The 26,506-nt window shown below is 43.9% G+C and overlaps 2 protein-coding genes across 3 annotated transcripts in view; both read left to right on the forward strand.

Annotated features, from left to right (window-relative positions):
• tedc1 (tubulin epsilon and delta complex 1) overlaps nucleotides 1–8,668 on the forward strand; it is a 46,754-nt gene extending 38,086 nt beyond the window's left edge. Inside the window, exons 7-8 of the mRNA XM_073060026.1 lie at nucleotides 1,541–1,738; nucleotides 7,673–8,668. Coding sequence (XP_072916127.1) covers nucleotides 1,541–1,738; nucleotides 7,673–8,038 — 564 coding nt within the window. The 3' untranslated portion in view covers nucleotides 8,039–8,668. The remainder of the gene's footprint in view (nucleotides 1–1,540; nucleotides 1,739–7,672) is intronic.
• Nucleotides 8,669–11,663: 2,995 nt separating this feature from the next.
• c11h8orf33 (chromosome 11 C8orf33 homolog) overlaps nucleotides 11,664–26,506 on the forward strand; it is a 31,593-nt gene continuing 16,750 nt past the window's right edge. The window contains exons 1-3 of one of the 2 annotated variants that reach the window (XM_073060035.1): nucleotides 11,664–11,705; nucleotides 16,612–16,675; nucleotides 17,390–17,477. In XM_073060035.1, coding sequence (XP_072916136.1) covers nucleotides 16,667–16,675; nucleotides 17,390–17,477 — 97 coding nt within the window. In that variant the 5' untranslated portion in view covers nucleotides 11,664–11,705; nucleotides 16,612–16,666. Of the gene's footprint in view, nucleotides 11,706–12,004; nucleotides 12,119–16,611; nucleotides 16,676–17,389; nucleotides 17,478–26,506 lie in introns of those variants that run through there. The other variant, XM_073060036.1, reaches the window with a different exon arrangement.

A 26,506-nucleotide genomic window follows, 5' to 3' on the forward strand; every position in this document is an offset into this window, starting at 1 on the left:
AGTATATTTCTGCACTAACAGAGCACCACCTTCATTTGCCTGTGTCCAGCTTATAGTTTCAGGTCTGTTGCATATCTGAACATCATATCTGCATATCCTAACACTACTGAGCTAAGTGTTGAGCAGGTGCACTTGTTGTTCTGTTCCAGAAACTCCCAGTATTTCCCCTTCTGCGAGGAGACACAAAGCAAGAGATAGCTGCATATACCAAATATCTAAGTCTAAGTGAAATTTACTATTGAAGTACTTGTATGTTACCATGTACAGCTTGAGATTGTTTCTTGCAGGCATTTACAGAAAAATAAAGAAATACAACAGAATTTACCAAAATACTAGACAGAAAGACTGACAACCAACCAATGTGCAAAAGCAGACAAATTGTGCAAATAAAAGTAATCCTGAGAACATGAGTTATAAAGAGGCCTTGAAAGTGAATTTGCAGGTTGCAAAATCAGTTCAGAGTTGAGGTGAATGAAGTTATCCACACTGGTTCAGGAGCCTGATGTTTGTAGGATAATAACTGTTCCTAAACCCGCCAGTGTGGGACCTAAGGCTACTGTACCTCCTGCTCAGTGGTATTAGCAAGAAGAGAGCATGACCTGTATGGTGGGGTTCCTTGGTGGATGCTGGTTTCTTGTGACAGTGCTCCGTGTAAATATACTCAATGGTGGGGAGGGATTTTCCTGTGATGGACTGAGCTATATCCAACACTTTCTGTAATATTTTCCATTCTTGGGCATTGGTGTTTCTGTACCAGGTCATGATGCAACCAGTTAGGATACTCTCCACTGTGCATCTATAGAAGTTAGTCAGAGTTTTTGGTGACATGCCAGTCGACGCAAACCTCTAAGAAAGTAAAGTTGGTGGTGTGACATCTCCTGCCTTCTCCCTGTAATCTTTGACATCTTGACTAATCAAGAACCTATCAAACTCCACTTTTAAATATACCCAATAATTTGGCCTCTATAGCCATCTGTGGCAAAGAATTCCATTGATTCACCACTCACTGGCTAAAGAAATTCTAAGGTGTTAGTGTCCATACGACATTACTATCATCGAATACTGAATGGCCTAGATACAGTGAGTACGGAGAGGATGTTTCCTATAGTGGGGAGTCTAGGACCAAAGGGCATAGCCTCAGAACAGAGGGTCATCAAGTTGGAACAGATGAGCAGGAATTTCTTTAGCCAGTGAGTGGTGAATCAATGGAATTCTTTGCCACAGATGGCTATAGAGGCCAAATTATTGGGTATATTTAAAAGTGGAGTTTGATAGGTTCTTGATTAGTCAAGATGTCAAAGATTACAGGGAGAAGGCAGGAGAATAGAGATAATAAATCAACCATGATAGAATGGCAGAGCAAACTCAATGGGCCAAATGGCCTAATTCTATTCTTATGTCTAGTGGGCTTATGGGTGGTGATATTTCAGAATATGGTATGTGTTGACTGCTGGATCATCAGCCTCTTTAATCTTGAGTGTGATGCCTGATATCAGAGACTTACAATAAATTAATTTTAAAAATTCATCTGCTTTGTTAGGAAAGTGTACTGACTGCTAAGCTGCAGGATGCCCAGGACTCAGTGAAGGCAAATGATACAAAAGCCATCGAATGCTTCCTGCACCAGTCAGGCGATCATGGTGATCCTGTCATCTTCAGAGAAATGGATAAGCTTTCTAGTGAGATCCTGAAGTTGCAGATGAAGCTGCAAAGCAGGAAAAAGACCAAGGTTAAAATGGTAAACCTTCTGAATTTGTTGTTTTTTACAGTGTAACATCTGATAGTTTGGAGAGCCTCTTCCAATTAGGTGCACATTCCTCACACCTCAATAACTCAACAGTGAGAACATGACCTCGTCATTTCTCTTTTGTACTATTTATTTATTGTTGTAATTTATGATCAGAATCAGATTTAATATCACTGGCAAGGTAGTGAGTTAGTGTTCATGGGTTCATTTAGAAATTGGATGGCAGAGGTGAAGAAGCTTCTGCACCTCCTTCAGGAAGGTAAAAGTGTGAAGAGGGCTTGTCCTGGTGGTGAGGATCCTTAATGATCAATGCTGCCTTCCCAAGGCACCACTCCTTGAAGACGTCTTGGATACTACGAAGGCTGGTACCCATGATAGAGCTGACCAATTTTACAAGTTTCTGGAACTTATTTTGAGCTTGTGTAGTAGCCACCCCCCACCCCTCATCCCAGACGGTGATGCAGCCGGTCAGAATGCTCTCCATGGTACATTTGTAGAAGTTTCCAAATGTTTTAGTTGACAAACCAAATCTCCTCAAACTCACAGTGAAGTATAGCTACTGTCTTACCTTCTTTATAGCTGTATCAATATGTTGTGTCCAGGTTAGGACCTCAGAGATACTGAGACCCAGGAACTTGAAATTGCTCGCTCTCTGTCCACTTCTGATCCCTCCATGAGGATTGGTTCATGCTCCCTCATCTTACTCTTCCTGAAGTCCTCAATCAGCTCTTTGGTCTTGCTGACATTGAGTGCAAGGTTGTCGCTGCAACACCACTCCACCAGCTGGTATATCTCACTCCTGTATGCCCTTCTGTCATCATCTGACATTCTGCCAGCAATGGTTGTATTATCAGCAAATTTATAGATGCTGTTTGAGCTATGCCTAGCCACGTAGTCATGGGACATGGGTGTAATTTTATGTTTTGCAAGGTACTGCTGCTGAGAAACAACAAATTTCAGATTCTGATGTGTGTATCACATGTAAATCAAAACAGTGAAATGAGTTGTTTCTGTTAACAACCAACACAGCCTGAGAGGGAGGCATGGTAGCGTAGTGGTTAGCACAATGCTTTATAGTACAGATGATCTGGGTTCAATTCCTGCCCACTCTCTAATGAGTTTGTACGTTCTTCCCGTGACTGCATGGGTTTCCTCTGAGTGCTCCCACAGTCCAAAGACGTACCAGTTGGTAGGTTAATTTGTCATTGTAAATTGTCCCGTGATTAGACAAGGATTAAATTGGGGGATTGCTGGACAGCATGGCCTTGAAGTGCTAGAAAGGCCTGTTCCACACTGTATCTCAGTAGAACTACAGAACAGAAAACAGGCCATTCGGCCCTTCTAGTCTGTGCTGAAACTTTATTCCGCTAGTCCCATTGACCCGCACCCAGTCCATAACCCTCCAGACCTCTTTCATCAATGTACCTATCCAATTTATTCTTAAAACTTAAGAGTGAGCCCGCATTTACCATGTCAGATGCAGCTTGTTCCACACTCCCACCACTCTCTGAGTGAAGAAGTTCCTCCTAATGTTCCCCCTAAGCCTTTCCCCTTTCATCCTAAAGCCATGTCCTCTCGTATTTAGCTCTCCTAATCTAAGTGGAAAGAGCCTACTTGCATTTACTCTGTCTATACCCCTCATAATTTTGTAAACCTCTATCAAATCCCCCCTCATTCTTCTACGCTCCAAGGAATAAAGTCCTAATCTGTTCAATCTTTCCCCGTAACTCAACTCCTGAAGACCCGGCAACATCCTAGTAAATCTTTGCACTCTTTCAATCTTACTGATACCCTTCCTGTAGTTAGGTGACCAGAACTGCACACAATTCTCCAAATTTGGCCTCACCAATGTCTTATACAATCTCACCATAACATCCGAACGCCTATACTCAATACTTTGATTTATGAATTCCAGGATGCCAAAAGCCTTCTTTACAATCCTGTCTACCTGTGACGCCACTTTCAGGGAATTATGTATCTGAACTCCCAGATCCTTTTGTTCCTCCGCACTCCTCAATGCCCTACCATTTACTGTGTATGTCCTACCTTGATTTGTCCTTCCAAAATGCAACATCTCACACTTGCCTGCATTAAATTTCATCTGCCATTTTCTGGCCCATTTTTCATTTGGTCCAGATCCCTCTGCAAGTTTTGAAAACCTTCCTCACTGTCCACTATGCCTCCGATCTTAGTATCATCAGCAAACTTGCTGATCCAATTTACCACATTATCATCTAGATCATTGATATAGACAACAAACAACAATAGTCCCAGCACAGATCCCTGAGGCACACCACTAGTCACAGGCCTCCAATCTGAGGAGCAATCATCCACTACCTCTCTGTCTTCTCCCACACAGCCAATTTCGAATCCAGTTTACAACCTCTCCATGGATACCTAGTGTCTGAACCTTCTGAACTAACCTCCCATATGGGACCTTGTCAAAGGCCTTACTAAAGTCCATGTAGACAACATCCACAGCCTTCCCTTCATCTGCTTTCTTGGTAAGCTCCTCGAAAAACTCTACAAGATTCGTTAAACATGATCTACCGTGCACAAAGCCTTGCTGACTATCCTTAATCAGCCCTTGGCTGTCCAAATTCTTGTATATCTGATCTCTCAGAACACCTTCCAATAATTTACCTACTTCTGATGTCAGGCTCACCAGCCTTTAATTACCTGGTTTACTTTTGGAGCCTTTTTTAAACAACGGAACAACATGAGCTACCCTCCAACCCTCTGGCACCGCACCCATGGCTAAGGACTTTTTAAATATTTCTGCCAGGGCCCCTGCAATTTCTACACTACACCAGTCTCTCTCAAGGTCCGAGGAAATATCATGTCAGGCCCAGGGGATTTATCTACCTTTATTCGCTGTAAGGTAGCAAGCACCTCCTCCTCTTTAATCTCTATATGTTCCATGACACTACTGCTTGCTTCCCTTCCTTCCATATACACTATGCCAGTTTCCCGAGTAAATACTGATGCAAAAATACTGTTTCAAGATCTCCCTCATCTCGTGAGGCTCCACACATAGATGACCACTCTGATCTTCTAGGGGACCAATTTTGTCCTTTACTATCCTTTTACTCTTAATATACTTGTAGAAACCCTTTGGGTTTACCTTCATATTATCTGCCAAAGCAACCTCATGTCTTCTTTTTGTCTTCCTGATTTCCTTCTTAGTATTTTCTTACATTTTCTATACTCTTAAAGTACCTCATTTGTTCCTTGTTGCCTGTACCTGCTATACACCTCTCTCTTTTCCTTAACCAGATTGCCAATATCCCTTGAAGACCAAGGTTCCCTATGCCTGTTAACTTTGCCTTTAATCCTGGCAGGAACATGCAAACTCTGCACTCTCAAAATTTCGCCTTTGAAGGCCTTCTACTTACCAAACACATCCTTGCCAGCAAACAACTTATCCCAATCCACTCTTCCTAGATCCTTTCTCATTTCCACAAAATTGGCCATTCTCTAATTTAGAACCTCAACTCGAGGACCAGACCTATCCTTATCCGTAATTAACTTGAAACTGATGACATTATGGTCACTGGACACAAAATGTTCGCCTACCCATACTTCTGGCACCTGACCTGTCTGGTTCCCTAATAGGAGATCAAGTATTGCATCCTTTCTCGTAGGTACCTCTATATATTGATTTAGAAAACTTTCCTGAACACATTTGACAAACTCCAAGCTATCTAGCCCTTTCACAGTGTGGGAGTCCCAGTCAATATGTGGACAGTTAAAATCCCCTACTATTAGAGCTTTCTGTTTCTTACATCGGTCTGCTCTCTCTCTACAGATTTGCTCCTCCAATTCTCTCTGACTATTGGGCGGTCTATAATACAACCCTATTAGTGTGATCACACCTTTCCCGTTCCTCAGCTCCATCCATATGGCCTCTGTAGACAAGCCCTCCGGGCTGTCCTGTCTACACACAGCTTTGATATTTTCCCTGACTAGTAATGCCACTCCTCCCCCTCTGTCATGTCTGAAACAATGGAACCCCGGAACATTAAGCTGCCTGTCCTGCCCCTCCTGTAACCAAGTCTCACTAATACCAATAATGTCGTAATCCCACGTGCCAATCCACGCCCTAAGCTCATCTGCCTTACCTACAATACTCCTTGCATTGAAATAGATGCACCTGAGAACATTTCTATCACATACAAACCTTTGATTTTCATCTATACATGCAGTCCTCACATGACCTTTATCCTCCTCCACCTCACTATCTGCTCTAACACTCTGGTTCCCCTCCCCCTGCAAATCTAGTTTAAAGCCCCCGGAGCAGCACTAGCAAATCTACCACAAGGATGTTTGTCCCCCTCCAGTTCAGGTACAAACTGTCCCATCAGAACAGATCCCACCTTCCCTGAAACAAAGCCCAATTGTCCAGAAACATGAAGCCCTCCCTCTTGCACCATCTCCTCAGCCACATATTTAGCTGCATTATTATCCTATTTCTAGCCTCACTAGCACGTGGCACAGGTAACAATCCCGAGATTGCAACCCTGGAGGTCTTGTCCTTCAACTTTGCACCTAACTCCCTAAACTCTCTCTGCAGGACCTCCTCCTCCTTCCTATCCATGTCATTGGTCCCTACATGGACCACGACATCTGGCTGCTCACCCTCCCTCCTGAGAATACCGAGAACTCGATCCGCGATATCACAGACCCTGGATAATTTGTTATTATTTATTAACAAATAATAAATTTTAAAAATGTGCTGGGAGCAGCCCGCAAATGTCGCCACACATTCCAGTGTCAATGTAGCATTTCCACGATGTTCAGCAGAATAATGCAAGCAACAACAGAAAAACAAACCCTTTAGCCACCCGCATATACAGGTAGGCCTCCAACCCCAGGATAGGCCACCTCTGGGCCTCCAGTCCTTGTCCCCTGACTTTCAGAATTGCAGACATTACATCAGTGATAACCCTGATTGTGATTCTGAATGAGAGGCAAGTGCAACCCTGACCCATTTCCAGCATAGGGAATACATCGCTGTATGTCAGTGGCAAGACCAACATTTATTACCCTTTCCTCATTGCCCTGGAAGACAGATACAAGTTGGAAAGACTAGCTAGTGAAGACCCACAGAGACAGTGGCTGTAACCAACAATTTTGACCTAGTGACTGAACAGTTTGAAGCCAAGTTGCCTCCTGGACCTCATGCAGAGCAAAGTCCCAGATACTCTCTTCTTTATATTTGCTACTATTATAGTTATATAGCATAGAAACATGCCATTCAGCTATCTGGTCTGTGGCCAGTCAAGCTAGTCCCAACTGCCAGCATTTGGCCCATATCCTCAACCTTTCCAATCCATGTTCCTGTCCAACTGTAGGTACAAAATAATTTGTACATACTTCAACTACTTCCTCTGTGCTGAACACAAGAGATTGTGAAGCTGCTGGAAATCCAGGGCAACAAATACAAAACGCTGGAGGAACTCAGCAGGTCAGGCAGCGTCTATGGAAGGGAATAAACAGTCAACGTTTCAGCTGAGACCCTTCTTCAGGACTGGAAAGGAAGGGGAAGATGCCAAAATAAGGTGGGGCGAGGGAAATGAGTACAAGTTGGAAGGAAGCATTGACTGTTTATTCCTCTCCATTGATGCTGCCTAACTAGCTGAGTTCCTCCAGCATTTTGTATTACGTTCCTCGATACCAGGGGTTCCCAACCTGGGGACCACAGACCCCTTGGTTGATAGTAAGTCTGCATGGCATAAAAAAGTTTGAGAACTATGTGTTATTTCACTGACTCTGTTCACAGATGATATTGTGTTATGCTTAGTTCTTAATTAGAAAATAAAGTTAACTTTTTTTAAAAATCCATATAGGTAAAGTATTTTTAGTTGGGGGAGGGGTTCAATGTGATCAACCTGATCTATACTGTAGCTGTCTACCTTTTTGTAGACTGATGCCCAGGAGCGAAGGAGTCAATTTCCCACTAGGAGGCTTGAGTCAATTTTCCTGATGTGGAATGATGTGGAAAAGAAGCTGGGAGAACTTCAAGCCAGAGTTAACCACCAGCGGAGAAGACACGGCCATGTCAGGTTGGCTCTGAGATCCCCTTCACAGTTTCCTTCTGCAAAGCAAGACAGTGGGAGTCTCTCGGCTTCGAAGGTGATCACAGAGCTAAAAACTGAGGAGACTGCGTTAAGGAGAGAACTGCAGGAAATGCAGCAGCTTTGCAGAGAGTCCCTTGCAGAAGTTGTGGAGAGGCAGGATGGTGTGATATGCCTACCTCCTATGCAGCGAGGAAACACTGGTAATCTATAGGTTGCTGCTGGAACTGTCATTATTAGGGTCTTTCTGATTGCTGCACTCACCCAGAGGGATTTATCGTCTACAGTAGATTCAGAATTAGTGTGGTGGGATGTACCGGCCACTGACCTATGAAGATGAAGCAGGACGATTACCTTGAGTGTGGTTCCTTCCACATCACATCCATAGGCTGACAGTGCAGCGGTGTTAACACCCTTGGGTCGATGGCCAGTCTCTTTCAGTTTCGGGGATCTCTGGCGCATGGGAGATCTGGAAAAGCATTTTCCCTGACAGGACAAACTTCACTGTGGTTCAAGCACTTTAGAATCGCTCAGTTTTGCTCTGAATTTAACCTCTTATTCACAGTTAATATTGGGATTTTCCTACTGCATGGAAGTCTGTCATTGGATTTGCCTCCTGTTTGCACTAGAAATGGAAGCAACCCGTTCTCTCCACCTGCTCTGGCATTCGGAGCTTTTCTGTTTGCTGCCTTCGCCCCATCGCCGTCTTCAGTACCCTAACCACAATCAGTCTACTTTATTTATTCAGGCACCTGTAACCACTGTTTAACATCTTTAGCCAGCATCAGGCAACATTCATTCACTGTGACCATAATCAATAAAAATGTGTTGTTTATAAATATAATATATTGTTGGAAACATTCATGTACAGTTTTTAAAAAAGTCCTCAATTCAAATTTATATGTGTCTGAAGTCAGGTAAACAGCATCTGTGAGAATAACTCAATGGAGAAATCATCATGGACCTCTGAGGTTTGATTTTATTTGTTATCTTTTACTTGAGGCAGCACAGAACAGGCCCTTCCAGCCTTCGAGCTGCACTGCCCAACAAATCACTGATTTAACCCCAGTCTAATCCCAGGACAATTTACAATGATTGACCAATTAACCTACTAACCAGTATGTCTTTGGACTGTGGAAAGAAAGTGGAGCACCCCGAGAAAACCACAGGGAGGACGTATAAACTCCTTACAGATAACATTGGAATTGAACTCTGAGCTCTGATGCGGTACCGTGATATGCTGTGAATCAGGCAGAGGTGAAGAGGAGTCCCATTACAAGTTCTGATGAAGGGTCTGGGTGTGTTGTATCCTAGTTTTCTGATGACGGAAAGCTAGTGTGAGGGAAACAAGGTAACACACACAAGACATAGCAGAGATTTAGCCAGTCAGGCAGCATCTGTGGAGGGAAATGGACAGTGGAGATTTTGGGCTAAGACCCTTCATTGGAAAGAGAGGAGATAACCAGTGTAAAAAGATGACAGGAAGGAATGGAGCAAGGTGCTGGGTGGAACTAAGTCTTTGAAAGGATCTAAATGGGCAAGACTATATAGCATTTGGAGTAAAATAGGGAGAAACAGGAGACTTACCATTTTGTGGGAAAACTTATTATAATATTTAAATACCATGATCATAACAAAACTGGATTGGGATGTGCAACCCCTGGAAGTGCACATCACACACAACCTCCCCCTGTCCCAGAACACATCCTACATCATCAGGAAAGTTCACCAATGCCTCTACTTTCTGAGCAGGCTGAAGAGAGCTGAACTTTGTATATTTATAATCATGTCATTGTACATTGCACAGTAGAAGGACCAATTCTTTTTACATTATAGGTCAATGATTTCAACAATGGAATTGATTGCTTTGTTGCAATGTTTGCAGATGCTATGAAAATAGATGGAGCGACAGGTAGTTTTGAGAAAGTAGAGAGGCTACAGAAGGACTCAGATTAGGAGAATGGGCAAAGAAATGGCAGATGGAATACAGATTCAGGAAGTGCTGGTCAGGCACTTTGGTAGAAGGAATAAAAGGGTTGACTATTTTCTAAATGGAAAGAAAATTCAAGAATCTAAAGTGCAAAGGGACTTGGGAGTCCTTGTGCAGGATTCCTAAATGTTAATTTGGAAGTTGAGTCTGTGGTGAGGAAGGCAAATGTGATGTTAGCATTCATTTCAAGAGGACTAGAATATAAAAGCAAGGATGTAATGTTGAGGCTTTATAAAGCGCTGTTCAGAGTGTTCAAAGGAGGTTCACGAAAATAATTCCAGGATTGAATGGCTTGTCATATGAAGAGCATTTGATGGCTCTGGGCCTGTATTCACTAGAATTCAGAAGAATGAGGGTGACCTCATTGAATCCTATTGAATGGTGAAAAGCCTTGATAGAGTGGATGTGGAGAGAATGTTTCTATGATGGGAGATTCTAAGACCAGAGGACACTGCCTCAGATTAGAGGGGCATCCTTTTAGAATGGAGATGAGAAATTCCTTTAGCCAGAGAATGATGAATCTGTGGAATTTGTTGCCATGGGCAGATTCCATTTTTCATTGTACATTGGGTGTTTGACAGTTTTTTCATATATAGCTTGTTTTGGGGGTTCTTTGTTTCCTAACTGCCTGTTAAGAGTCTAATCTCAAGGTTGTATAATGCATACATACTTTGATAATAAAATGTATTTAGAACTTTGAACTATGGAGGTCATGTCTTATATTTTAAGTTGATAGATTCTTGATTGTTCAGGGCATGAAGGAATATGGGGAGAAGGCAGGAGATTGGGGCTGAGAGGAAAATTGGATCAGCATGATGAAATGGTGGAGCAGACTCAATGGGCCAAATGGCCTAATTCTGCTCCTATATCTTATGGTCTTTTGGTTTTTTATCCTGACTGACATTTAGTTAATGTTGAATGTAAGAGGAATGGGGTTGCTCAGCTCCTGCACACACTGTCAGGGTTATTGAAAAATTGAAGAGTAAAGTAAAATAGTCTTTCCCTGACACTTAAGAAAAAGTACAATACCTAACATCTAAAGCAAACACGAACTTCCAGACCATAAAAGCAAGGGGTAAAAGGGTTCAAAAAAAATACTGCACTTTGGCCCATCCTACGCCTGGCTGGGAGAGTTACAGGAAGGGTTGGGCATGGGACAAGCAACCCCTTCCTGTAAAATCCCAGAGTTACAAAAACGCCAACAGGAGCTCCAAACACTTCATCCTTGGGAGAGGAAGGATCCTCGAAGATGGGCACAACCTGGGGACAATTTGAAAGACTGGATCAGGACAGAGACTGCAAGGTTCTCCCCCACCCCAGTACAGGTGATTGGGCTTAAGAAGAAAAGGGTAAGGAAGGGCAAAAATGGGACGGAAAATAAACAAGAAAAAAGTGAGTTATTTATGCTGGGGTGATAAGACGATGAAAATCGCTGAATGATGAAAACAACATACTCAGAACCGGAATTCTGCATCTATTGCTGGGAAGTGATGAGCTGTTGTTTTCACACGTGGCCTGGAACCGATGGTTCTTTTTAAAACCGGATTCTGTAAATATTAATACAAGATACTATAGATGGTGTAAATCTGGAGCAACACACAAAATGGGGGAGGAACTCGGCAAATCAAGCAACATCTATAGTAGAAAAAGACAATGAAAATTATTCCTCACGAAGGGTCTCGACTCGAAAAGACCTTTGTCTATTTCCCTCCATAGATGCTGCCTGATGTGCTGAGTTTCTCCAACACGTTAAAGACTTGTTTGTCTCCAGGTTAATGGCGGACGACGGAACTGTGTAGCCGACGTCACGAGAAAAAGCTCTATACTGGCTTGGGAGACGGACGTGATTGGTGGACTATCCGTTTCCGGTGGTGTTGAACCGGAAGAGAAGGTAAGTGAGCCTGTGGAAGGATTGTGTCCGCATCTCTCTAATATTCGTGTTCCTGTCTCTAATGCCGCCTGACTCTACCCTCGCCACGGCCCATTACGTCGACTCCGACTATTCGGGCCGGAGGCTTTGCGGTAACCATCGGCCTGTACCCCCGGCCGCATGGCGCGCCCGCCCCTCGCCCAGAGCCTCACTTCCCAGGTCCCTCGGCACTCCATGCCCTCAAATCCCTGGTTTACGGTATTGGCTCTGATGAACTCCGTCCGCTAAATCAAAACTAAATGCGACGTTGCGGAACCAGCACACAGATGCAATCCCAACGATTTTCTTAGAAAGTTCAGCTCGTCACCGGAATACTTTAACAAACTTTTACAGATGTACTGTTGAAAGTGTCTTGATGGTCGCACCATGGGCTGGTATGGCATTTAAACACACGGGATGTAGAGTCACTATTATCACCTTCCCCATTATCTACAGGAGGCATTGCCTCAAGAAAGCACTCTCCAGAATCAGAATCGCGTTTAATATCACTGTTACATGTCGTGAAATTTGTGCGGCAGCAGTATATTACCATACATTATAATTAAAGATATATTTAGTTTATAATTATTAATGATTTGGATGATGGAATTGATGGCTTTGTTGCAAAGTTTGCAGACGATATGAAGATAGTTGGAGGGGCAGGTAGTTTTGAGGATGTAGAGAGGCTACAGAAAGATTTAGATTCGGAGAATGGACAAAGAAGTGACAGGTGGAATACAGTGTCAGGAAGTGTATGGTCATGCACTTTGGTAGAAGAAATGAATGGGTTGACGGTTTTCTAAATAGAGAAAATACAAAAAAAACTGGGGCGCAAAAGAATTTGGGAGTCCTTGTGCAGGATTGTCAAAAGGTTAATTTGCAGGTTCAGTCTGTGGTGGTGGAGGTAAGTGCAATGTTAGTATTTATTTCAAAAGGACCAGAATATAAAAGCAAAGATGTAACGTTGAAACTTTATTAAACACTGGTGAGGCCTCACTTGGAGTATTGTGAACAGGTTTGAACCCCTTGTCTTAGAAAGGATGTGCTGGAACTGGAGAGGGTTCAAAGGAGGTTCACAAAAATTATTCCAGGATTGAATGGCTTGTCATACGAAGAGCGTCTGATGGCTCTGGGCCTGTATTCACTGGAATTCAGAAGAATGAGGGGAGACCTCATTGAAACCTATCGACTGGTGAAAGGCCTTGATAGAGTGGATATGGAGAGGATGTTTCCTGTGGTGGGAGAGTCAAAGATCAGAGGACACAGCCTCAGAATAGAGGGGCGTCCTTTTAGAACGGAGGTGAGGAAGAATTTCTTTAGCCAGAGGGTGGTGAATCTGAGGAATTCTTTGCCACATACAGCTGTGGAGGCCAAGTCTTTATGTATATTTAAGGCAGAGGTTGATAGATTCTTGACTGGTCGGGGCATGAAGGGATACGGAGAGAAGAGAGGAGATTTGGACTGAGAGGAAATTGGATCAGCCATGATGAAGTTGCAGAGCAGACTTGATGGGCCAAATGGCCTAATTCTCCTATATCTTAGGGTCTTATAAATTACAATAAGATATATATATATAAATTAATTAAGTAGTGCAAAAAGAGAGCAAAAATATTGAGATAGTGTTCATGGGATCATTGTCCACTCAGAAATCTGATGGCAGAGGGGAAGAAGCTGTTTCTGAAATGTTGAGTGTGTGTCTTCAGGCTCCTCTCCCTCCTCCCTGACGGTAGTAATGGGAGTAGGGCATGTTCTCAATGACAGTTTAAAAAAAAGTCCCTCAAAGGGTCCTTAAGGGACCTTTTAATCCCTTAAAGACATTAAAGGGTCTTTAATGATGGATGCTGCCTTCTGTAGGTATTGCCTTGAAAAGGTGGCCTCGATCTGGGGAGACTGGCTGAATGTACGATCTCTGCAGTGTTTTCCGATCCTGTGGGGTGGCCCCTCCGTACCAGATGGTGATGCAACCAGTCAGAATGGTCTTCATGATACAACTGTAGAAAGGTGCAAATCTCCTCAAACTCCTAATAAAATATAGCTGATTACCTCAGTATGTTGGGCCCAGGAGTGATCATCAAAGATCCCCAAAGATCCCCAGAATCTGGGCTGGGCTATCTTCTCACCAATCCCAAAATGATGACTGTGTAGTCACGCGCAACGCGCTACTAAGGAAACACATGGCGGTAGAGAGAGCTAAACTCAGAATGCCTTTACCGATTCAAGATCGCGCGCTTAAATCTCCCCTCCCATGGGCCCCTGTGACCCGTGGGGCGGACGTGAAGGTCTGCCCTGAGCGGGTAGTTCCAAACGCGCTACCGCATGTCTGCCCGCAGCTCCGGATGGTGGTTCGAGTCCTGCATGTGCGGGCCGCCACACTGATCATTTTTCTCCAGAGATGCTGCCTGGGCCATTTGTGTATTGTATCTCACAGTTACCATCGGGTAGGAGGTTTGGAGGTCTAAAGTTCCACACCACCAGGTACAGAAACAGCTACTTCCCATCAACATTGATTGTTGAGTCTTCTGGCATAACTCTAAAGGTTATGTTTTGTAACTTCAAAACATCAAATTCCAAGGAATTCCAATCTAATGTCAATTCTAATTCCAAGGAAAACCAGAGAGCGGAGAGAGGCGAGTCTTCAGCTTGTTCTTTACTTTAGCACTTCACATATTATTACATATAACCATAATAAATTATATAAACCACAAAGAATGCTTAAACAATATATTTACAAGATTACTTGAATATTACTGAAATATTAAATACACATTACAGTTCAGCAACAGTGATCTCGTTAATCCCTTTGCACTAAAATAGACTTTTTTGTTCTAATTGTGCTGTTGCTTATGAAAAGTAGATATAATTTATGTTTTTTTTCTTGTGAATCCTGTAAATTTTCCATTGAAGATGTGCATCACTCACACCCCTCTACACTGGCAGTACAGCAGTTTCAACCTCTCGTGGTCCCAGAACACAATCAGGAAAGCTCACCTACACCTCTCCTTTCTGAGGAGAGCTGGGCGGTGCTCACTGTGCTCACATTACTCTACAGATGCACAGTAGAGAGCATCCTAACAAGCTGCGTCACGGCTTGGAATGGAAACTGCGCTGCGGCAGACAGGAAGGCTCTACATCGGGTAGTCAAAACTGCCCAAAGCACCACCTGCACCAGCCTACCCGCCGTCAAGGACATATATACAGAAAGGTGCCAAAAACATTATGAAGGATCCCACCCAACCTGCTCATGGACTGTTTGTCCCACTCCCACCAGGGATAAGGTGATGTAACATCCACAACAGGACCACCAGAAGCAACAACAGTTACTTTCCCCAAGCAGTGAGGCTGATCAACACCTCCACCCCTCCACCCCCCCAAACCCCCAACCACCACTACTTTATCATTTCCTCTCAGTTGCCTTGTGTACAGACACTCCTATGCTCAGAATCACTTTGTGGGCATACAATCCATGTATCTAAACAAACTTATGTACATATGTTTATGTCCTGATGAAGGGTCTCAGCCCGAAACGTCGACAGTGCTTCTTCCTATAGGTGCTGCCTGATCTGCTGCGTTCCACCAGCATTTTGTGTGCGTTGCCTGTACATATGTTTATTATGTTTTTTTATTATTCTGATGTTACTTTATTATTGTATTTTTATGTGATGCATCAGATTCGGAGTAACAATTATTTTGTTGTCCTTTATACTTGTGTATTGAATGGACTTGTGCAGATGGCAAAAAACTTGGCTTTGACTTTGGGTTGATGTCCTGATTTCATTTGCGTCCTGACCCCCATTGATTTCACTGCTGCTCAGACTACTGGCTCAGCTGACCACTGGAATTTCTTGCTTCAGCCCCGCTCTTATCAACACTATTGAACAGTCTCTCGTACGATAAGATGGACTCTTGACCTCACAATCTACCTCGCCATGCCCTTGCACCTTGTTCTCCATCTCCATTACACTGTCCCTGTAACTAACACTGTCCAAAGTAAACTTTATTATCAAAGTACGTTTCTGTTACTATATACGACCTCAAGATTCATTTTCTTGTGGGAAAATAAAGAAATAGAATAGAATTTGTGGACAAGCTATATACATATACGCACAACTAAAATGCAAAATAAGATAAATTGTGGAAATAAATAAATGTGAGAACACATGTTGTAAAGTCACTGAGAGTCTGTAGGCTGTGGAATTAGTTCAGAGTTGAGTTGAATGAAGTTATCCACACTGGTTCAAGAGCCTGATGTTTGGTGGGGGGAGGTTTATAACTTTCCTGAACCTGGTATTTCAGTGTCAGTCCTGAGGCTTCTGATTGATGGTGGTAGCAAGAAGAGCGATGTCCTGGATGATGGGGGTCTCTGCTGATGGGTGCTGTTTTCTTGCGACAGTGCTCCGTATAGATGTGCTCAGTGGTGGGGAGACTGTTGTCTGTGGTGAACTCTTTTGTATTGTGTTAACGTTTAACCTTGTACCACCTCAATGAACTATAATGATTTGATCTGAATGCACGGTACACGTGACAAGTTTTTCACAGCACTTCAGTACATGTGACAGTAACTGATGTGTTAGAACATGGATGTGAACATACAACCTTGGCCCCATCTCACCGATTAACCCTTTCCTTTAGAGCAGGCGCTCCCAACCTTTTTATGCCATGGGCCAATATCTTTAGGCAAAATACCTTTAGTGGACCCCAGGTCTGCTACCATAATTATATGTGACTGTTGGTTCTCTGGTACCAGAAGAACACTGTCTTGTTTGGCTGTACTCATGTATGGTTGGCTGATAATTAAACCTGAATTTTATTTCACATATTATAGTTGTCTGAGTAATAGCCACTTGAGAGCAGAGTGATTGCACCCATTCACTGGGTTCTGTTGTTTCAGGAGCCCAGGCTGAGCACTGCTCTGGGGAGGAGCCCAACGATTTCTAGATATCTTCATGGAGGAAGTAAGTAAAGTTGACAATTAGTTTTTAATTCATTTTTATTTACAACAGGGGTTTCAGATTTGGTGTCCATGGACCCCTTGTTTAATGGTTTTGGTCCGCAGCATAAAAGAAGGTTAGAGATGCAGCATGTTCCCAGCCACGATCAGTCAACCTACCAACCTGTATTACGGTTACCCTTCCAAATATTACCCTTTGGAACTGGTACGTATTTGGAATGTGGGGGAAAACCATAATGAGAGTTTGAAAATCAGGACTTGGGTTAACTGGGAGCCATCATAGGTCAGTGAGTATGGGAGTGATGCACAAAGAGGGTGGTTTGAGATGTGTCCCTGGCAGTTCTGTGGGGCTGTTGAGTCAATAGATGACCAAGACTGGAATGAGGTCCCAGCAGCAGAAGAGCTGAGGCAGAGCCAGTGTTTACTGATATGGGAATCAATCTCATGGATGGTGTGGAGATATGGTCCAAAATTGAGGAACCAAGGAGAGAGAGGGCTTTGGTCCGCCTAGTATTTACATAAAGGAGATCCCTGCATCTCTACAATCGAGGGACGGATGGGGGTGGTGGTGTCGGGAGAGATGGTAAGGAGACAAGCATCGTGTTCATTAGTTGTGGGAGGGGCCAAGGACAGATCTTGGTCAGGGTGGTGTGAATTACCAAAAGGAGTTTGCTCTTTCTTTACTCACAAGTCTGTTCTCTGAAACATCCCGTTACAGACTCTTGAGGGCACTGACCTGGAGGAACTGGATACAGGCATCCAGCAGCTACAGACTGGAGTCAGCCAGCTCCAGGTGACAGGGCAAGGTGAGCAGGCACACCATGACTAGGTGCCATCCTGAATGGTGCAGAGCCCAGCGCCATCTGGTGGGCAAAGTTAGTTTATCATCACATTCTGTATATGCCACCATACATAAACCTGAGACCATATACATACTGTATATGTCACCATATACAACCCTGAGACCACATACAGTGGTGTGCAGAAGTTTGGGCACCCTGGTCAAAATTTCTGTTACTGTGAATAGCTAAGCAAGTAAAAGATGACCTGATTTCCAAAAGGCATTAAGTTAAAGATGACACATTTCTTTAATATTTTAAACAAGATTACTTTTTTATTAATGTCTTTTACAGTTTCAAAATAACAGAAAAGGAAAAGGGCCCGAAGCAAAAGTTTGGGCACCCTGCATGGTCAGTACTTAGTAACACCTCCTTTGGCAAGTATCACAGCTTGTAAACACTTTCTGTAGCCAGCTAAGAGTCTTTCAATTCTTGTTTGGGGAATTTTCGCCCATTCTTCCTTGCAAAAGGCTTCTAGTTTTGTGAGATTCTTGGGCTGTCTTGCATGCACTGCTCCTTTGAGGTCAATCCACAGATTTTTGATGATGTTTAGGTCAGGGGACTGTGAGGGCCATAGCAAAACCTTCAAGCTTGTGCCTCTTGAGGTAGTCCATTGTGGATTTTGAGGTGTGTTTAGGATCATTATCCTGTTGTAGAAGCCATCCTCTTTTCACCTTCAGCTTTTTTACAGACGGTGTGATGTTTGCTTCCAGAATTTGCTGGTATTTAATTGAATTCATTCTTCCCTCTACCGATGAAATGTTCCCTGTGCCACTGGCCAACACAAGCCCAAAGCATGATCGATCCATCCCTGTGCTTAACAGTTGGAGAGGTGTTCTTTTCATGAAATTCTGCACCCTTTTTTTTCTCCAAACATACCTTTGCTCATTGCAGCCAAAAAGTTCTATTTTAACTTCATCAGTCCACAGGACTTGTTTCCAAAATGCATCAGGCTTGTTTAGATGTTCTTTTGCAAACTTCTGACACTGAATTTTGTGTTGAGGACACAGGAAAGGTTTTCTTCTGATGACTCTTCCATGAAGGTCATATTTGTGCAGTTGTCTCTGCACAGTAGAACTGTGCACCACCACTCCACAGTCTGCTAAATCTTTCTGAAGGTCTTTTGCAGTCAAACGGGGGTTTTGATTTGCCTTTCTAGCAATCCTACGAGCAATTCTCTCGGAAAGTTTTCTTGGTCTTCCAGACCTCAACTTGACCTCCACCGTTCCTGTTAACTGCATTACATTACAAACTGAGGAAACACTACCCGAAAACGCTTTACTATCTTCTTATAGCCTTCTCCTGCTTTGTGGGCATCATTTATTTTAATTTTCAGAGTGCTAGGCAGCTGCTTAGAGGAGCCCAAGGCTGCTGATTGTTGGGACAAGGTTTGTGGAGTCAGGGTATTTATAAAGCTTTGAAATTTGCATCACCTGGCCTTTCCTAATGATGACTGTGAACAAGCCATAGCCCTAACAAACTAATTAAGGTCTTAGAACTTGGTAAAAGTTGTCTGAGAGCTCAAATCTCTTGGGGTGCCCAAACTTTTACATGGTGCTCCTTTCCTTTTGTTCACTCTAAAATTGTACCAAACAAAAATAATACACTAATCTTGCTTAAAATGTTGAAAAGAATGTTTCATCTTTAACTTTATGACTTTTGGAGATCAGTTCATCTTCTACTCACTTAACTATTCACAGTAACAGAAATTTTGACCGGGGTGCCCAAACTTTTGCATGCCACTGTACATAACTGTATATGTCAGCATATACAACCCTGAGACCATGTTCATTCTGTATATGTCACCATGCACAGCCCTGAGACCATGTACACACAGTATATGTCACTACATACAACCCTGAGACCATATGCATACAGTATATTTCACCATACAAACCTGAGACCATATGCATCATATGTCACCATATAACACCCTGAGATTAATTTTCTTGTGGGCATTCACAATAAATACAAAGAAACAACAAAAACAAACAAAATAATAATAATGAATATTGAGAACATAAATGAAAAGTCCTTGAAAGTGGGAACAGTTCAGTGTTGGAGCGAGTGAAGTTATTCCCTTTGATTCAAGAGCCTGATTGTTGAGGGGTAATAACTGTTCCTGAACCTGGTGATGTGAGTCCTGAGGCTCCTGTACCTTCTTCCTGATGGCAGCAGTGAGAAGAGAGAATGAGCTGGGTGGTGGGGAGACCCTGATGATGGATGCTGCTTTCCTGCGACAGTGCTCCGTGTAGATGTGCTCAATAGTGAGAGGGCTTTACCTGTAATGGACTGGGCTGTACTATTCTATAACCTTTATCCCATCCCTCCCACCTCCCACAAGCCTGGGCCCTGCTTCCTTCCACTAACCTTTGCTCCTACCCACTCCTATTTCTGTTAATAATTCTCCCATTAACCTTTAACCTTGCCTTCGTTCTGTTAACCTTTGACCTGTGTGCTTCCATTAATCCTGAACAGTTGGCACCGTGTTATGGGACTCCTCTGCCATGATGAGCCATTCTTGGGGTGAGGGAGCAACACCTCATAGTTCTTCTAGGTAACCTCCAACCTGATGGCCCGAACATTGATTTCTCCTTCGAGTAATTGTTTTCCCTGTGTTCCCCACTTTGGCCTCTTATCTCTTCACACTTGCCTAACATCAGCCCCTGGTGCTCTTCCTCCCTCCCTTTCTCCTGTGGTCCGCTCTCCACTTCTATCAGATTACTTCTTCACCAGCCCTTTATCTTTTCCACCTATCACCTCCCAGCTTCTCACTTCATCCCCCGCCAACAACCTGACTTCACCTATCACCTTCCTGCGTGTCCTCTTTCTTTCCCCCCCCCCCCCCCCTTCCAGTGCTAATGAAGGGTCTTGGCCTGATCCCCACTGTTTATTCCTCTCCATGGACGCTGCCTGATCTGCTGCTCCCTTCAGCATTTTGTGTGTGTTGTGCTTGTTATGGGATCAAAGTCCTTCATAGAATCAAAAACTTGTGGTGTGGGCCAGCACTGGCCTTTGGGTCCGTGTTTCTAACACTCTGGTTAAATCATCTCGGCGTTAGTAGCTTTGCAGGTTACAGTTCATCAGATACTTACCCCAAATGTTGTTGTCTTTGAAGAGGGTTTCCATGTCTATTGCCCATTCAGGCAGCCAGTTCCAAATCCCCTATCGTTATTTGAATGAAAATATCTCACTGAATCATTTACCTCTGAACCAGAGTCAAATATCTCCCTGATTCCCCTCTGAATCGTTTACCTCTGAATCAGAATCAAATGTGCCAAATTACTAATTTTTCATCCAAGATAAACGAGCCATTTTCACTCTGGACCAGCCCGCTCTGCCTGATCCGCCGAGTTCCTCCCGCACTTTGTGTGTGTTGCTGTCAATTTCCTTTTCCCATTTGGATCATGGAATGGCAGTGTGTCAAAGGAGCCGGAAGTGACAAGAAAACCCTAAAAGGCGAGAGACTCTACAGATCCACAGCAACACGCACAAAATGCTGGAGGATCACAACTTTTCTGGCCAAGACACTTTTATCAGGATTTGATGAAGGGACACAGCCCAAAGCGTCAACTGCTTATCTCCTTCCACAGATGCTATCCGACCTGTTGAGCTCCTCCTGCATTTTGTATGTGCTGATGAGGAAAATCTTTCATTTTACACAGTGAGCAGTTCTGGTTGGGAGTAGACAGGTGGGGAGGTAGATTTTTCTTCAGCCTGTCAGGTATCTGAAAGAGAAGAGCATGCAGAGATGTAGGGTGAAGGTAGAGTATTGGAAGTGGATTGTCCTCACGTAGAGACATTGAATGTGCTGAGAAACCCTCTCCATTTGGAAACCTTACTGTTGCTTTATGCACCTCAATTAAATCTACGTTCAGCTTCCTTTCATAGAAACAAAGAAAACTTGCAACACAATACAGTTTTACAACTCCTCCCTCAGACGCCCTGAGCCAATAGGCTGGTCCTGGACTTATTTCCACTTGGCATAATTTACTTATCATTATATAATTATTTATGGTTTTATATTGCTATATTTCTACACTATTCTTGGTGCGACTGTAACGAAACCCAATTTCCCTCAGGATCAATAAAGTATGTCTGTCTGTCTGTCAGGCCCATAAGCCCACAAAACTGTGCTGAACATGTCCTTACCTTAGAACTATCTAGGCTTTACCCATTGCCCTCTATTTTTCTAAGCTCCATGTATCCATCCAGGAGTTTCTTAAAAGACCCTATCGTTTCCGCCTCCACCACCGCTGCTGGCAGCCCATTCCACACACTCACCACTCTCTGAGTAGAAAACTTACCCCTGACATCATCTCTGTACCTACTTCCAAACACCTTAAAACTATGCCCTCTCGTGCTAGCCATTTCAGCCCTGGGAAAAGCTTCTGACTATCCACACGATCAATGCCTCTCATTATCTTGTACACCTCTATCAGGTCACCTCTCATCCACCGTCGCTCCAAGGAGAAAAGGCCAAGTTCACTCAATCTATTCTCATAAGGCATGCTCCCCAATCCAGGCAACATCCTTGTAAATCTCCTCTGTACCCTTTCTATGGCTTCCACATCCTTCCTGTAGTGAGGTGACCAGAATTGAGCACAGTTCTCCAAGTGGGGTCTGACCAGGGTTCTATATAGCTGCAATATTACCTCTCAGCTCTTAAACTCAATCCCACAATTGATAAAGGCCAATGCACCGTATGCCTTCTTAACCACAGAGGTAACCTGCGCAGCAGCTTTGAGTGTCCTCTGGACTCGGACCCCAAGATCCCTCTGATCCTCCACACTGCCAAGAGTCTTGCCATTAATGCTATATTCTGCTATCATATTTGACCTACCAAAATGAACCACTTCACACTTATCTGGGTTGAACTCCATCTGCCATTTCTCAGCCCAGTTTTGCATCCTGTCAATGTCCTGCTGTAACCTCTGACAGCCCTCCACACTATCCACAACACCCCCAACCTTTGTGTCATCAGCAAATTTACTAACCCATCCCTCCACTTCCTCATCCAGGTCATTTATAAAAATCATGAAGAATAAGGGTCCCAGAACAGATCCCTGAGGCACACCACTGGTGACCAGCCTCCATGCAGAATATAACCCGTCTACAACCACTCTTTGCCTTCTGTGGGCAGGCCAGTTCTGGATCCACAAAGCAATGTCCCCTTGGATCCCATGCCTCCTTACTTTCTCAATAAGCTTTGCATGGGGTACCTTATCAAATGCCTTGCTGAAATCCATATACACTACATCTACGGCTCTACCTTCATCAATGTGTTTAGTCACATCCTCAAAAAATTCAATCAGGCTCGTAAGGCACGACTTGCCTTTGACAAAACCACGCTGACTATTCCTAATCAAATTATGCCTCTCCAAATGTTCATAAATCCTGCCTCTCAGGATCTTCTCCATCAACTGACCGACCACTGAAGTAAGACTCACTGGCCTATAATTTCCTGGGCTATCCCTACTCTCTTTCTTGAAAAAGGGAACAACATCTACAACCCCCCAATCCTCCAGAACCTCTCCCGTACTCATTGATGATGCAAAGATCATTGCCAGAGGCTCAGCAATCTCCTCCCTCACTTCCCACAGTAGCCTGGGATACATCCCCTCTGGTCCCGGAGAGTCATAGAATAGTACAGCACAGTACAGGCCCTTTGGCCCACAATGTTGTGCCCACAATATGACTTATCCAACTTGATGCTTTACAAAAGCTCCAGCACATCCTCTTTCTTAATATCTACATTCTCAAGCTTTTCAGTCCACTGCAAGTCATCCCTACAATCTCCAAGATACTTTTCCATAGTGAATACTGAAGCAAAGTATTCATTAAGTACCCCTGCCATTTCCTCCGGTTCCAGACACACTTTTCCACTGTCACATTTGGTTGGTCCTATTCTCTCACATCTTATCCTCTTGCCCTTCACATACTTGTAGAATGCCTTGGGGTTTTCCTTAATCCTGTCCGCCAAGGCCTTCTTATGGCCCCTTCTGGCTCTCCTAATTTGCTTCTTAAGCTCCTTCCTGCTTGTCGAATAATCTTCTAGATCTCTATCATTACCTAGTTTTTTGATCCTTTCGTAAGCTCTTCTTTTCTTCTTGACTAGATTTACAACAGCCTTTGTGCACCACGGATCTTGTACCCTACCATCCTTTCCATGTCTCATTGGAATGTACCTACTCAGACCCCCACACAAATATCCCCTGAACATTTGCCATGTTTCTTCCATACGTTTCCCTGAGAACATCTGTTTCTAATTTATGCTCCCAAGTTCCTGCCTGATAGCCTCATAGTCCCCTTACTGCAATTAAATGTTTCCCTAACTTGTCTGTTCCTGTCCCTCTCCAATACTATAGTAAAGGAGATAGAATTATGATCACTATCTCCAAAATGCTGTCCTACTGAGAGACATGACACCTGACCAGGTTCATTTCCCAATACCAAATCAAGTACAGTCCCTCCTCTTGTAGGCTTATCTACATATTGAGTTAAGAAACCTTCCTGACCACACGTAACAAACTCCACCCCATCTAAACCCCTCACTCTAAGGAGATGTCAATCAATATTTCTGAAATTAAAATCTCCCATCACGACAACTCTGTTATTACACCTTTCCAGAATCTGTCTCCCTATCTGCTTCTCGATGTCCCTGTTACTGCTGGGTGGTCTATAAAAAAACACCCAGTAGAGTTATTGGCCCCTTCCTGTTCCTAACCTCCACCCACAGAGACTCCGTAGACAATCCCTCCATGACTTCCTCCTTTTCTGCAGCTGTTGTCTCTGATCAACAGTGCCACGGCCCCACCTCTTTTTCCTCCCTCCCCATCCTTTCTGAAACATCTAAAGCCTGGCACTTGAGGTAGCCATTTCTGCCCCTGAGCCATTCAAGTCTCTGTAATGACCACAACAACATAGCTCCAAGTGCTGATCCACACTCTAAGCTCATCCACTTTATTCTTGATACTCCTCACATTAAAATAGACACATCTCAAACCATCGGACTGAGCGCATTCCTTCTCTATCACCTGCCTATCCTCCTTCTCATACTGTCTCCAAGCTTTCTCTATTTGTGAGCCAACCTCCCATTCCTCCGTCATGTCAGTTCGGTTTCCACCCCCCAGCAATTCTAGTTTAAACTCTCCCCAGTAGCCTTAGCAAATCTTCCCGCAGGATATTGTCCCCCTCAGATTCAAGTGCAACCCGTCCTTTTTGTACAGGTCACTCCTGCCTCAGGAGAGGTCCCAATGATCCAGAAATCTGAATCCCTGCCCTCTGCTCCAATCCCTCAGCCACGCATTTATCCTCCACCTCATTCTATTCTTGTACTCACTGCCACGTGACACAGGCAGTAATCCCGAGATTATTACCTTTGAGGTCCTGCTTCTCAACTTCTTTCCTTACTCCCTGTAGTCTGTTTTTCAGGACTTCCTCCATTTTCCTGCCCATGTTGTTGGTACCAATATGTACCACAACCTCTAACTGTTCTCCTTCCCACTTCAAGATCTTGTCACTACTGCCTTCCTCTTCCTTTCCCTATACCCTTCTGAGCCACAGGACCAGACTGTGCCAGAGGCACGGCCACTGTTGCTTCCCCCAGATAGGCTGTCCCACTCCCTCAACAGTACTCAAACAGGAATACTTATTGTTAAGGGGTACAGCCACAAGGGTACCCTCTTGTACCTGATTCTTGCCCTTCTCTCTCCTGACTGTTACCCACTTATCTGCCTTCTGTGGTCCTGGGGTGACTACCGGCCTATAACTCCTCTCTATCACCTCCTCACTCTCCCTGACCAGATGAAAGTCAACGAGCTGCATCTCCAGTTCCCTAATGCAGTCTCTAAGGAGCTGCAGCTCGACACACCTAGTGCAGATGTGGTCATTGGGGAGGCCGGGAGTCTCCCAGACCTCCCACATCTGACACCGAGCACAGAAAACCGGCCTCATACACATACTCTCTCTTTATTTTAAACAGATAACCTACCTGGCCTTGACCCCATATTGCCTAAGCCTCCTTGAGCCAAAGCCCTTCCTACTCTGTTGCCCGCTCCTCCGACACCCGCTCTGTAAATCTGTCTTCCTTTTAAACTCTTGCCGCTGTTCTCACTGGCCGACCTCCACGCGCTGGCGTAGTCGTGCCCCGTTCAAACTTCCAAAGACACGTCCTCTGTCCATCTGCCCATCATAACTACTGTACGGTTTTTACTGCAAACAACATTCTGGTGCATCTCCTCTGCCCCTTTGCTGTGCTGACCTGCCCTTCTTGCTGTAAGGTGACCACACATATACATACCCCCTGCTCTTGTATCAAGGGTCAGCAACATTAAATTACTCGATGTTGACAATTCAGAGGATCTGTTCTGGGCTCAGCGTGTAAGTGCAATTACAAAGAAAGCACGGCAACGCCTCCTGTTCCTTAGAAGTTTGTGAAGATTCGGCATGTCTTCTGAAACTTTGACAAACTTGTACAGATGTGTGGTGGAGATACTAACTGGCTGCATCACAACCTGGTATGGAAACACCAATGCCCTTGAATAGAAAAAGCCTACAAAAAGTAGTGGATACTGTCCAGACAATCGCAAGTAAAGCCCTTCCCACTACATCCCAATACATCTAAATGGAGCATTGTCGCAGGAAAGCAGCGTCCATCATCAAGCATCCCCCGACCACCCAGGCCATGCTCTCTTCTCACTGCTGCCATCAGGAAGAAGGTACAGGAGCCTCAGGACTCACATCACCAGGTTCAGAAACAGTTATTGCCCCTGAACCATCAGTCTCTTGAACCACAGGGAATAGCTTCACTCACCTCGTCACTGAACTGTTCCCACAACCTATGGACTCACTTTCAAGGGCACTTCATCTCAAGTTCTCAGTATTTATTGCTTATTTATTTGTCGTAGTTATTTTGCTTGTTTTTTTTTGTTTTTTCTTTGTGTTTAATGTGAATGCTGGCAACAAAATGAATCTCAGGGTTGTATATGGTGACA

This window comes from Hemitrygon akajei, chromosome 11 (assembly GCF_048418815.1).
Source record: "Hemitrygon akajei chromosome 11, sHemAka1.3, whole genome shotgun sequence".
Taxonomy (NCBI): domain Eukaryota; kingdom Metazoa; phylum Chordata; class Chondrichthyes; order Myliobatiformes; family Dasyatidae; genus Hemitrygon; species Hemitrygon akajei.